General features: G+C 44.3%; 1 protein-coding gene across 11 annotated transcripts in view; it reads left to right on the forward strand.

Annotated features, from left to right (window-relative positions):
* P4HA2 (prolyl 4-hydroxylase subunit alpha 2) overlaps positions 1-10,332 on the forward strand; it is a 34,534-nt gene extending 24,202 nt beyond the window's left edge. For 8 of the 11 annotated variants that reach the window (XM_045075529.1, XM_004745030.3, XM_004745023.3 and 5 more), the window contains 5 exons: positions 5,167-5,220; positions 5,762-5,827; positions 7,600-7,668; positions 8,020-8,116; positions 9,854-10,332. In XM_045075529.1, the coding sequence (XP_044931464.1) occupies positions 5,167-5,220; positions 5,762-5,827; positions 7,600-7,668; positions 8,020-8,116; positions 9,854-9,924 (357 nt within the window). In that variant the 3' untranslated portion in view covers positions 9,925-10,332. Of the gene's footprint in view, positions 1-5,166; positions 5,221-5,652; positions 5,713-5,761; positions 5,828-7,599; positions 7,669-8,019; positions 8,117-9,853 lie in introns of all 11 variants that reach the window. The other 3 variants (XM_045075530.1, XM_045075531.1, XM_045075532.1) reach the window with 2 other exon arrangements.
* The last annotated feature ends 3,790 nt before the right edge of the window (positions 10,333-14,122 follow it).

Consider the following 14,122-nt stretch of genomic DNA (forward strand, 5'->3'; position numbering starts at 1 on the left):
TTGATCTTGAGGCTTGGCAACCATAGATTTCATTAGAATATTGAACTGAAGAGCATTTAAAAGATTTTCTAATCAAGCAAATGACTGAGGGTTTTTTTTTTTTTTTTTTTCTGTAGCTCTGTCAGCAATCAGAAAACCAATTTTGAAGATCCTCTTTGTGGATTTGTGTAAAATCCACCAGTTTTTAAATACGTGCTAATTACTATTTAGTGTTGTGAAAATTTTATATAATCTTCAGTTCAATCCAACTTAATGTTGAACTTAATCATTTTGGAGATTTTATTTATTTGAGGTAGTGCATGTGTACATGAGCTGGGGAGACAGGCAGAGGGAGAGGGAGAAGCAGATTCCACACTGAGCGGGGAGCCTGACACAGGGCTTGATCCCAGGACCCTGGGATCATGACTTGAGCCAAAGGCAGCCACTTAATGACTGAGCCACCCAGTAGCCCAATTTAATTTAATTTTTTTTTTTTTTTTTTAAAGATTTTATTTATTTATTTGACAGAGAGAAATCACAAGTAGATGGAGAGGCAGGCAGAGAGAGAGAGAGAGGGAAGCAGGCTCTCTGCTCAGCAGAGAGCCCGATGCGGGACTCGATCCCAGGACTCTGAGATCATGACCTGAGCCGAAGGCAGCGGCTTAACCCACTGAGCCACCCAGGCGCCCCCAATTTAATTTTTTTTAAGATTTTATTTATTGGGGTACCTGGGTGGCTCAGTCATTAAGCATCTGCCTTTGGCTCAGGTCATGATCCCAGGGTCCTGCAGTCTAGTCCCACCCTTCAGGCTCCCTGGCGGGGGGTCTGCTTCTCCCTCTTCCACTCCCCCTGCTTCTGTTCTCTCTCTCTCTGCTCTCTCTCTCTCTGTGTCAAATAAATAAATGAAATCTTAAAAAAAAAAGATTTTATTTATTTGAGAGTGTGTGTGAGCAGGGGGAGGGGCAAAGAGAGAGAGGGAGAGAGAGAATGTCAAGCAGAGTCCATGCCGAGGCTCGATCTCACCAGCCTGAGATCATGACCTGAGTGGAAATCAAGAGTCAGATGTTAAAAAAAAAAAAAAAAAAAAAAAAAAAAAAAAAAAAAAAAAAAAAAAAAAAAAAAAGAGTCAGATGTTTAATCAACTGATTCACACATGCACCCCAAGCTTAATTTAATTTTAAGGTAGTTCCATAAACAAGCACATTGATAGAGGACTTCTGCCACATCTCCCACTTCCACCTTTTCAGGAGCAGTAGGGACTCTCAGTGCACTAGGTGTGTCTTTTTTTTTTTTTTTTTTAAGATTTATTTATTTATTTGACAGAGAGAGATTACAAGTAGGCAGAGAGGCAGGCAGAGAGAGAGGAGGAAGCAGGCTCCCTGCTGAGCAGAGAGCCCGATGCGGGACTCGATCCCAGGACCCTGAGATCATGACCTGAGCCGAAGGCAGCGGCTTAACCCACTGAGCCACCCAGGCGCCCCACTAGGTGTGTCTTTATTGGCATTGTTGGGTTTCCTGTCTCTGTGGAGCCGTTCTGTTGTTAAAAACATCTGTCGTGGTCAGAGCCAGTGTTAGGACTCTCATGGCCCCCATCGAGGACAGCATTCTGTTTGGCTGATCCCATACTCTGGAACAGTGGGCTGAGGAGACTGGATGGGATCTGTGCCACTGTTGGCCTCCTGGCTGACTCCCTGGCTACACGCTCTGTATGCTATCTCACATGCAGCTGAGAAGGCAGCAGCTTCATACTTGGACTGGCTTCTCTGCCATAGCCCTGGCTCCATCAAGTTTGGCCTTTTGTAGGTCAGTAATGAGTGGGATCCAAATGCCCGGACTCCGTGTGGAGGGGCTCTTACAGTCAAGGCTCTTCTGGAAGATCCAGACCACAGCTGCCTAGGCACTGAGGCCCCATTTTTGTTTGTCTTCTAGGAACTATATCGGCATTAACTTTGCCTGCCGGCAGTGTTGAAAGCCTTGACCCTCTGTGGTCTGGGGGACAGGGAGCTGGGTTTCAGCACCTCCCTCGAGGTGCTCATTCAGCATGGACTGTTTGTGGTATAACCAGTGCCTAGGTACCAGAAAGAGCCTGTACCCCTTGGCCCCTCAAAATGTTACAGGCTTCTGGAAAGGAGCCGGTTCTTCTACTCCCTGTTGACACTCTTTCACCTGTGGCCGATGTGTTTGCAATTGATCATTTGGAAGAAAAAGCAATTGAGGCTTTCTTATGAATTGGATGAAGGCTTGTCTGATAGTGGAGGAGATGCTACACTGACAGAATTCTTTAAGATTGAACGCACTTCTGACTTGATGTCTCAGCTTTACTAAAAAAGTAATTTCTGACCAATTTTTTTTGTCTTCACTTTGACTTCAGTATAATAAATACTCATGGTTTTCAAATGATTGGCTCTTCTGTTTTTGTAACAACACATCTAATGAGTCAAATGAATGCTATCACAGGAATCAGGATGTTTTTTGGCTGGGGGGGCGGTATTTATTTATTTTTAAATTTAAATTCAATTAATTAACATAGTGTATTATTAGTTTCAGAGGCAGAGTTCAGTGATTCATCAGTTGCATATAACACCTAGGACTCATTATGTCACATGCCCTCCTAATGCCCATTATCCATTATCCCATCCACCCCCCAGCAACCCTTGTTTCCTGTGATTAAGAGTCTTTTATGGGGGCACCTGGGTGGCTCAGTGGGTTAAGCCGCTGCCTTCAGCTCAGGTCATGATCTCAGGGTCCTGGGATCGAGCCCCACATCGGGCTCTCTGCTCGGCGGAGAGCCTGCTTCCTCCTCTCTCTCTGCCTGCCTCTCTGCCTGCTTGTCATCTCTCTCTGTCGAATAAATAAATAAAATCTTAAAAAAAAAAAGAGTCTTTTATGATTTGTCTCCCTTTCCAGTTTCATCTTATTTTATTTTTCCCTCCCTTCACATATGTTCCTCTGTTTTTCTTCTTAAATTCCATGTATGATTAAAATCACATGATGAATGTCTTTCTCTGATTGAGTTATCTTGTTTAGCGTTATATACTCTAGTTCCATCTGTGTTGTTGCAAATGGCAAGATTCCATTTTTGATGGCTGAGTAATATTCCATTGCATGTATATATACACCACATCTTCTTTATCCATTCATCTGTTGATGGACATCTAGATCCTTTCTATAATTTGGCTATTGTGGACATTGCTGCTATAAACATTGGTGTACACGTGCCCCTTTGGGTCACTACACTTGTATCTTTAGGGTAAATACCCGGTAGTGTGATTGCTGGGTTGTAGGGTAGCTCTATTTTCAACTTTCTGAGGAACCTCCATGCTGTTTTCCAGAGTGGCTGCACCAGCTTGGCATTCCTACCAACAGTGTAGGAGGGTTCCCCTTTCTCTGCATCCTTGCCAACATATATCATTTCCTGACTTGTTAATTTTAGCCAAGGAACCAGTTTTGATGTATAGTTGCTTGTTATTAAAGTTGTGAGTCTGGGCTTGGAGTTGCCCACATCCACAACTGCACATCTACAAGCTCCGACGACACTTGCAGTCTTTGGGGACAGTGTTAAATAGTGTAGACACAATAGCATCGGTGCATGATCCAGTGGGACTCCCAAAACTTAAAAGATGAGCTTGCTGTGGTGATGTGACTTCTTTCATTCCATGACATCTGCAAGTTTAAGCATCCCATCCTGCAAATGGGAGTATTGGAAAATATAGTCATTTTCTGCAGTTCCCGCAACAGGTGGTGATCAAATTTTGCAGAATGCATTGGCACCCTAATCCCAGTCATGTTGAAAATTTTCTTCCAAGTTCCCAACAAGTGGACCCAACGAAAGTGTTTGTAGTGTGACTTTATCAATGGCTGTAGCACTTCCCTTCTTAGATGCACCTCCAGGCTTAGGGTTATCTGCTGAATCTGGCCTCCTCGCCCTGTTGACAGGATTTCCAGGTATTTCTGGTGCAGGCATCCTCAAGGCTGAAGTAGCTTGTGATAGCATATTTTCCTTCATATCTAAATTTTTAATTTTGCAGACACTGAAAATCATGCTGTCCCAATTCACTACATCACATTTGATAGATCTTGCTTTCTTTTCCAATAAGAGGATTTTTTTTTTTTTTTTTTTTTTTGTAAAGTATCCCCCCTCCTACTCTCTCCCTCATGTCTATAGGTCTTCATTATTGCCAGTTTTGCAGACTCTCACATCTGACTGTTGGAATCGCCAAAAAGGATATGCAAAAAATACCAACTTCCTGAATACCGATAGCTGAGCCCCAGAGGTTTTTAGGGTTTCAGTATGATACAGTAGCCAAGTGTTCCCAGGTGGACATTGGTGGTACCACCTGATCCATCATCTTCCTTATCAGACTCTACACTTTGTCTTGAACTTTGTCTCTCATTCTGTCCTGTCGCTAGAATAACCGTGTTTGACTTAAGACTTACGTTGTGCTGGTAAACTGTTCAGTCAGGCATTTACAGCTTATAGTCCAATTAATGATTTTTGGTAGTGTGGAAGCTAGGATGGCTCAGGTCCTACTCCAGGCACAGGCTCCTTCTGGGGACACTGAGAGCGCAGCAGTCATCAGCTGCCTGGGGCTTGCTGTTTCACTTGGATGCACAGCTACTCCCTGCAGGGAAGCACTGTGAGAAGGAGCAGGGTATGTTCTCCCAGCTCCCTTTGACCTGGGACAGCAACCAGGGTGAAGTGACCTGGGGTAGGGGCAGTGTCAGGTCCTCAGGAGCTACTGAACTAGCATAAAAGCAAAGTTCCTGTCTTGAGTTTTTCATTGGATTTCCTTGGATTATCTTTCTATTATCCTGCAAACAAATAGGGCCCCAGCCAGAGCCTGTCTCAAGGGAAGCACTCCCTTCTGCCCTCTGAGAGTCCCTGAAGGGCTGGAGCTTCTCCACAGGGGCTGCCTGCAGGTTGCCCATTTTGCTGTGTTTGGGAAACCCCATTTTTGCTGCGGCCTGACTCTGCGACAGAGCCATGGATACATTTGATGCATGTGGGCTTCCCGTGCTGGCAGGGCATACTTACCATCTACTTTCGAGAGGATGCACTTGGGGGTTCTGGTTATTAAGGATGCAGGTTATTTTGGTTCATGTGGGGACACAGTGTCCCTGCGGAGATGGGCTGCTTCAGGACTATTCATGCTGCTGACAAGGTCTGTTGCTGTTCTTTCCCACCAGGTTGCTAATTATGGAATGGGAGGACAATACGAGCCACATTTTGACTTCTCTAGGGTAAGGTCCAAACCATGGGTGTTGTAGAGGGCCCTATTCCTTCTGACTTGAGAAAGCTGAAGCTCCTTGGAACATTTCAGCCTTGACATCAATGCCCTCTAACCCCCACCCCATGCCTTACCAGGACCAAGTCTTTGTTCCTGGAAAAGTCCAAATGAGGAACATGGGGCCTTTGGAGCCCAGTGCAGCCAAGCTGTTTCACTGTGCCATGACTATAAAGCATGGGCCCAGACTAGGTCTTTGTGAAAGCTGTTCCTGCCCCCGTCCCCCCATGCCCTGACCAGGGTTTTCTTTGCTGAAAGGAAAAACCATGGTCCAGGCTGATGTATGGAACACATGCTTAGTATTGTCCCTTGACCCTTTTGGCCCCAGTCCTGTAAGTGGGGGGTGGAATCATCTGCAAACGTGGGTGAAAGTTGTTGTTTGTTGCAGCGACCTTTTGACAGCGGCCTCAAAACGGAGGGGAATAGGTTAGCCACGTTTCTTAACTATGTAAGTATTGGGGCCAGGTCCACCTGTTCATTCTCACTTAATTTTATAGAAAAATGAGCAAGATGCTTTCAAGCGTTTAGGGACGGGGAATCGTGTGGCCACGTTCTTAAACTACGTGAGTATGATGCATGCAGCAAATGGGCCCTTGGGGAATCTGGGTCCAGAGTGCTATCTCATATCCACTCTTGTCAGGGCTGATAGCACCAGCTGTCGCTCAGTGACTGGGCCCTTTTGGCCCTCAGCACTCTTCTTGGCTGGAGGAGAGATTTGGCCTGTGTTCCCATCTGTGTGCTCACCCACATCCCTGATGTTCATATCCCTGGCTCTTTTTTTGATGGGCCCAGTGCTAGTCAGGACTTTTGGGGTGAGTGCTCTGGAGAGTTCCATCCTTAGCAGCAGAGTGAGGAAGCTGCCATGAGGCCCTCCGAAATGAAAGCTGCCTTTGTTTCTCCAGAGCTCAGTGGCCTGCCTCCCATCTCTTGCTTTTGCTCCAGCCACAGGCCGTCAGGTTTACCTCTCACACGAGGAGCAGTTTGTTTTTCCCTCTGCTTAGAGAGCCTGCTCTAAAGAGGCATACAGACTGTCAAGTAACTTAGAGATGGAATCCTGTGGCCATCTTTTCCTTTGATGTCTCATTTATGTTTTTGTGTGTAGTTATTATGTTCTAGGGCTGGCCATGAACATGCTAGTGAGCAGGACAAGTGGAGTCTCTTGTGGGCTTTACGGTCTAACATGAGAGACTTGCTTTAACCATAGGAGAGGTAATTTATTTAGTTACCATGGGGACAAGTACCTTGAAAAAGTGGCTCAGGGTTGAGGTTCAGAGAAGGCCTCCCTGTGGAGTAATGTGTCAGTGGAGACTTGCAGTTGAGTGGAAATTAGTTGGTGGAACATGGTTTCTGGCAGAGGGGAGAATGTGTGGAGACCTGGAAAAGGGAAGGAGCTGGGGATGGTGGAAAAGGGGAAGAAGACTGGTGTGACTCAGAGGCAGCGCTTGAGGCGAGAGCGGCTGGAGCGAGAGAATGGCTGCTGAGACGGACAGGGCCTTTGGGTTCTAGAAAAGAGCCTGGATTTGATCCCTAAGCCTGTGGGAAGCCATCAAAAGTTTTCATCTTACTCATTTACCATATGTCTGTTGAGTGCTTTTTAGTCTGTCTGGCATGCATCCTGTGGAAATATTTTTTAAAACTCCATGTTTTATTACATCGTAGACAAAAAAAACTTGAAGTGAGACAGCCAGATGAGAGTGAAGTGGTGCCTTGGGCAGGAGTTGAGGCCCGTTTTGTGGTCCTAAGTGTAGCCTCCCTACTGTGGTGCTTGTGTTCCACGTAGTTGGAGGCCTCTTTGGGAGAAAGCAGGGCCTGTGGAACCATACCCTGTGTGCTCACCGCGCTGGCCCTGGGGGAGGGCTGCCATTCTGGGAAGGTGAGGGTGGTGCTAGAACTGAGAAACAGAACCCGCACGGGGGATTACAGATGGTGTTGGGGGCAGCAGGGAGCTTTGAGTTAGGGCAGTTCCCAGGGCACAGTGTCCAAGGTGTGGCCCAGGCTGGAAGGTGATGTGAGAGCGGGGATCCGTCAGGCATTTTCCATGTACAGACTCAGATTGTTCCGAGGACAGCCAGGGTTTAGGTCTCCTGCAGGGCTACCGCTCTCAAGTTCCCCTGGCATAGGACTATCCTGATGAACCACACAGATGAAGCTGGGTTTAGGGAGGGGTAGTGCATGGGATGAGCTTCTCTTGGTGGAAGGGCTGGCTGTGGAGCAGAGCCTTCAAGCAGTGCCACTCTGGCTCAGGAAAGGTAATCTGAATACTAGTGTCCTTGGTGGCTCAGTTGTTGTGAGAGCTTTGAGTACAGGGGCCAAGCTCTATGCTTTGTATTCCCAGATGAGTGATGTAGAAGCTGGTGGTGCCACTGTTTTTCCCGATCTGGGGGCTGCGATTTGGCCGAAGAAGGTAAGTTCTAGTTTTTGTGGGTCACAGGTTGAAGCCCCCAGTTCCCATTCCCTGGCTGCTTGACTCTTACTGTGAGAGGCCTTAGCCTCTCCCTGCCTGAACTCTGACATTATAGCCTCAGCTTCTATCTGGGGAGATAGACTGGGAAGGGAAGTCCCTTTGGGGGAATGTGGGTTATTAAACACCTGCCCCACCATGAAGGGTGAATACTTCTATATTGCTGGAATGCCAGAGCCCTGTCCCTTTGTACACAGGAAGGTGAGGGTTTTTCTGCCTAGGGAGGTGTTTAGGGTCAAGTCCTTGAGACCTGTATCTAAGAGTGTTGTCTAATGGGGTGTCTCTTTTTTCTAGGGCACAGCTGTATTCTGGTACAATCTCCTGCGGAGTGGGGAAGGTGACTACCGTACGAGACATGCTGCCTGTCCTGTGCTTGTGGGCTGCAAGTGGGGTGAGTGGCCTTAGCCTGGGCTCTGTGGTCAGCCTTAGACTCTGAGTTGGGAGGTGCCTGCTACCCTATTTTCACAGTGCCAAGACTGTTTTCCTTTTTGAGTTTTTCCTTTCCCCCCTGCTAACTCATCTCATCCAGCCATGTAGCTATCCTCAAAGCCAATTATGAGCCAGGACAGCTGGTTGGGAACATGCTCAGGGAGGCCCACAGAGCTGAGGGAGCTCTAAGGAAGAATAGTTACACAAGCACTGTAGGTCCAGGATGGCTCCCAGAGGAGTGGCCTCAGGCAGGGGTTTTGAGGGAGCAGTGGGAGAGAATTGGAATCAGAATGGGGAAGGGGTGACCCAGGAAAGCAAGGCTCACATGGAACAAGGCCCACACTAAAACTAGCATCATGGGTGTGGGGTCCAGCTGTTTTTGTCCCTTGAATAAGGGGAGGCCTATGGCACAGGGACTAGAACATGAGGCTCAAGTCTGGGACCAAATTACAGAGACTGAAGCCAGAGCTTTGAGCTTTGTTCTGGAAGCACTATGGTGAACCAGAGAGAGGCTTGGGTGAGGATGATAGGAAGTGATTGCAAACAGAGGTGTTTATACCTCTTGGAGAGTTTTGGGGGTAAGAGTGGTAGGTTCATAGAAAGTTAAGCAATTAGAAACAAAATGAACAATTGCTGACTTCAGGGAAAAGAAAATATCGTATGAGAAATGTCAGCATACACTGCTGGGTGGCTCAGGTATGAGCAGCATTTATGTGACATGATAATGAAAGCACTGTATGTTGATTTAATTAAAATTTGTGATTTAACACTATTGGGAAGATAGGATGTGATAAGTATGTGTTTTAGAGATAGAATAAAAGAATTAAACAATTAAAAGTCAAGAGATAGCAGTATAAGCATGTTATTTAGAAATATGTGGTTAAATAGAAGAAACAATGAAAGATATTGAGTGTCCTCTTGAAGTGGGGTTTGGTAGTGGAAGGGTTGGGTAGAAAATGGCTGTTTATTCATTTTAAGCTTTATAGACAATTTTTTTCAACTAAGTGCATTTCTACTTTAAAAGCTCTATGGCTTTAGTAGTGCATTGGGATAAATTTGTTTTATCATTCTAAGAGTCTTTGTTAAGGAATGAACTGGTGTGTCACATGGATTGGGGGCACAGCTTCAGGTGACAGACAGTGCTAGCACCAGCTTTGCTCCTCTGCTGCCCAAAGTATACACACTGGGTCAGCTGGCCCCCAGGTCTTGACGTTGATGTCCAGGCCCTCCACAGTCCTGACAGGCTTCCTCGCTCTTGGCTTCTATATCTCATTTCCTTCCCAGTAATATCAAGCTGCTTGGGGTCCCTCATACATGCCAGAGTGGTTCATGCCTTGATGTCTTTCTCATCCTGTTCCCACTTCTTGGACCACCTTGATAAAGGAGTCATCTGGTATATCCATCTTCTTCCCTGGATAACTCCTGTTCAGTATCATGTCCCAGCCTGGAGTCTCCTCTTCATGGTTAGATGCTCTTTGGTTCAGTTTCCATGGCAATGTACACGTATGTATCTTTTATCACCTTTGAACAGTTATCTATACAGAGCTCTTCCTTACCAGCTCATGAGCAACTTGAGGTATGAGACCATATCTTACTCATGTTTGAGTTCCAAGGCCCAGTGTGGGGTTCATCATGAAGGAGTCATTCTAGCTGCTAAACTAACCAACAGGATTGTAACATACTTTCCTTTTGTTCACAGTCTCCAATAAGTGGTTCCATGAACGAGGACAGGAGTTCTTGAGGCCATGTGGATCAACAGAAGTTGACTGACTTCGTTTTCTGCACCTCCCTTTCCTGGCCCTACAGCCCATGTCATCCTCAAGTTCAACATGACAGACACCTTTGTATGTTCCAGGCCCTATCACTTGGGACTTTGTTGGAATAAGTGTTTGTCTGGAGCAAAGGGAGAACCGACTGGGGAGGGTCCTGGGTGACCTGGGTCCTGACCTCTCTGGTCAGCCTGTGCCACCTCTGGCCACAAAAGTTGGGTCAGGGTGGCTGCAGCAGAATCAGGCTATCTAGCACCTAGCAAGGTGCCTTTGTACCTCAGATGTTTTAGGTATGAGGTGTTTTCAGTGAACCAAAGTTCTGATACCTTGTTTACATGTTTGTTTTTATGGCATTTCAATCAATGTGGCTTTAACCAAAAAATAAAGTGTCCCTGCCAGAAGCCTTAAAGAGCCTTATACGGAATCTTTTTTAAGATGGGGGAGCTTATACCACATTCATAATTTCTTTCCTATGCATCTCCTCTTTGCTGGGAGAATCTGGGTAATGAATACTTGATTGGCGAAACCTTGACCTTGGGTTCTAGATCTGGTTTCAACACTTACAGTTCTATACTTCGGTATCCTTTCTGGAAAGTGAGGGAAACGGTCTCTTCTTGCTTTCCAGAGAACATAGTGATCATGTATGTTCATAACTGTTTTGTTGTTAAAATCTGAAAATTTTTTTTGAAGTTTCTTATTTAAAAATTTGGAGATACATTGAACTGTGAAACCTAGATGTACAATTTAAAGAATATGAAGGTGAACACGAGCACTCATGTGACCACCATCCAGGTTAGAGAAGGGATCATTTTCAAATTTGCTCCTCAGGAGTCCCTTGTAACGCTCTTCTGGATCCTATCTCTTGTCCTGCTTCCAGTACCTTAGTGGTAACCATTGTCTAGTGATTTGTGGTAATTACTTCTTTGTGCTTTGTAATTTTACTACCTGTCTACTTCCCTAAATAAGTAGTTATTTTGTTTTCCCTGATTTTGAATGTTTTGTAGATGGAATCGTGTATTTTTTTTTTTAAGATTTTATTTATTTATTTGACAGAGAGAAATCACAAGTAGACGGAGAGGCAGGCAGAGAGAGAGAGAGGGAAGCAGGCTCCCTGCCGAGCAGAGAGCCCGATGCGGGACTCGATCCCAGGACCCTGAGATCATGACCTGAGCTGAAGGCAGCGGCTTAACCCACTGAGCCACCCAGGCGCCTGTGAATGAGAATTCTTGTTATTCCAACCTTCTCTAGTATCTGGTATTGTCAAACTTCTGCATTTTAGCTAGCATTTTTAAAAAAAGATTTTATTTGTTTATTTTGAGAGACAGAGAATGAGCAAGTGAGGGAGAGAAAGTACAGGCTGGAGGAGGGACAGAGGGAGAGGAAGAAACAGGGTCCCCACTGAGCAGAGAGCCCAATAAGGGGCTCAGTCCCAGGGCCCTAGGGATCATGACCTGAGCCAAAGGCAGATGCTTAACTGACTGAGCCACCCAGGCGCCAGGCACCACAGCTAGCTTATTATATGCATATTATTATCTATTTTAACATCATTATTGATGACATTGAATACCTTTTTATTAGTCCCTAGGTTTTGTCTTTAACTGTCTTTTCAAGTCTTTATCTTACTGATTGACTAGAACTTTTAGCATATTATAGACATAAGCTCTTTGATGGCTATGGGTTTTCAAGTATCTTCCCCTTTTTTGCAAGTATCTTCCTTTTTCTAGTTTGTCTTTTCAGTCTAAGTTTTGTCTTCTGATGAACAGAAGTTCTTAATTTTTATGTCAGATTAATCAAAGTTTCCCTTTTTGATTTAATGCTTTTTATATTTTGTTTAAGAAATTGTTCTATTCTCCAAAATGATGAAGGTATTTCCTATATTCTTTGCCAAAAGCATTATGGTCTTGTCTTTTACGTTAATGTCTTTCACATACCTGGGTTTTATTTTTCTTGGTGCAAGGGCCTACTTAAAATCTTCTTGTGTATTTTGTTAGGATAGAATAGGATTATGCTATAGTAGTAATCAAACCTCTAATTCTCAGTGGCTTTTAATATATAAAATGAGAACTCTTCTAAAAAGAATTGCTGGGATTGGGCACCTGTCACTTATCTAATGCCATGTAATCTTCTAGACCTTCTATTGGCAGATCCTAAAAGATGTCAGCTGGTGAAGGAATATGGGAAACACAATTTACAGAGTTGCAACTCCAGTATAGCAGCAAGAGTACGGAAAGATTTGCTTAGTACTGAGAAACAATGGAAAAATTATTGGCATGCTACGTGGGTCATCTCCACTCCCGCCATTTGACAGTCTTCAAGCTTCGCAACGGTATATAGTAGTCTCTTTAATCAGTTTTGGAAAACTATTAAGCCATTTTCTCTCTCTCTCTTTTTTTTAAGGATTTATTTATTTATTTGACAGAGAGATAGCAAAAGTAGGCAGAGCAGCAGGTAGAGGGAGGTGGAGAAGCAGGCTCTCCACCGAGCAGGGAGCCCAATGCGGGGCTCAACCCTGGGATCATGACCCAAGCCAAAGGCAGCTGCTTAGGTGACTGAGCTATCCAGGCATCCCCATTTTCTCTTTTAATATTTTCTATGTTCCTTCTGGAACTCTGATTATATGTAAATTAGACTATATCATACTATTCTTAACTCTTAACCTGCTTTCATTTTTTTTTTATAACTATACTATATTTTGGGTAATTTTTACAATTGTTTTCTAGTTTATTCTCATCTTTTTTTTTTTTTTAAAGATTTTTAAATTTCTTTATTTGACAGAGAGATCACAAGTAGGCAGAGAGGCAGGCAGAGAGGGAGGAGGAAGCAGGCTCCCTGCTGAACAGAGAGCCCTGTGCAGGGCTTGATCCTAGGACCCTGAGATCATGACCTGAGTGGAAGGCAGAGGCTAAACCCACCCAGGGCCCAGTTTATTCTCTTTTCTATTAAATTCTTCTACATGTTTTTCTTTAGCCAGCTTAAAGATGAAATTCCACCATTTCTAGGCTTACACCATTCCTGTTGAAAATTCAGCTCTTTTGTCCTTTTGTTACTCCTTTGAAAATAATTCCCACCCTACATCCCTTCCCTGTTGTCTGCTTTTTAAGACTTTTGTTATGGTTTTTGGTGGTTTTACTATGATGTGCTGATGGTGGGTTTCTTGTTATTTTCTGCTTGAGGTGTACAGGGTTTCTGAATTTGTAGGTTGTCTTTAATCAGTTTTGGAAATTTCTCAGACATTATTCAAATATTATTATGGTCGCATTTTTTCGTGTCTCCTCTGAGACTCCAATAATCTGAAATGTTAGACATTTTCAGTTTCAGGTTTGATACTCTTCTCTTGTTTCTCAACCTTTTTTCCCCACTTGTGTTTTACTAAATATTTCCTACTCATCTGTCTTCCAGTTAATTTATCACTTCTCCTAAACCCATCTACTGAGTTCCTAATTTCAGTTCTTACATTTTTCAGTTCTAGAATATCTACCCATTCAATTTCTAATAGATTCTAATTACCCAGGAAACTAATCTTTGTGTTTTATCCATGTTTTTCTCCAAGTAATGAATCAGCTATTTAAAAGCTCTTGTCTAGGTGCCTGGGTGGCTTAGTCAGTTAAGCATCTGCCTCTGGCTCAGGTCATGATCCTGGGGTGTTAGGATTGAGTCCTGCACTTGGCTCCCTGCTCAGCAGTGAGTCTACTTCTCCTTCTGACTTTCCCTCCCACTCCTGATCTCTCTTTTGCTCTCTCTCAAATAAGTAAAATCTTAAAAAAAAAAAAAAAAAAAAAAAAAGTTCTTGTCTGATAACTCCATGATAAAAATTTTCTGTAGATCTTTTTTTTTTTTCCTCTCTCTTGGCTGCTGATCATTTAGTCCTTTCTATTGGTACGGCTGATAAATTTTGACTGGATGCTCGACATTGTGTATGACGAATTAGAGAGTCTCTGGATGGTGACAATGCCCTACACAATGGGTTCATCCTTTCCCTCTACTAGGCAGAGTGGGGACTGATCAACTTAATCTAATCAGAGTCTCAGCCAACTTAATTAAGGCTGGGTTTCAGTTTTCTTGACTCTAAGTCTGGTTTATCCTCATTCCCCACTCCCCTGCTTGAGAGAATTAGTCCTCTAGGGGTTTTCCAGTTGAGAGCCCAGAGTGCTAACTGGATCTGGCCCTCTGTCAGTTGTACAGCTCTAATCTTTGTATCC

This window comes from Mustela putorius, unplaced genomic scaffold (assembly GCF_011764305.1).
Source record: "Mustela putorius furo isolate JIRA1106 unplaced genomic scaffold, ASM1176430v1.1 tig00000145_pilon_pilon_pilon, whole genome shotgun sequence".
Taxonomy (NCBI): domain Eukaryota; kingdom Metazoa; phylum Chordata; class Mammalia; order Carnivora; family Mustelidae; genus Mustela; species Mustela putorius.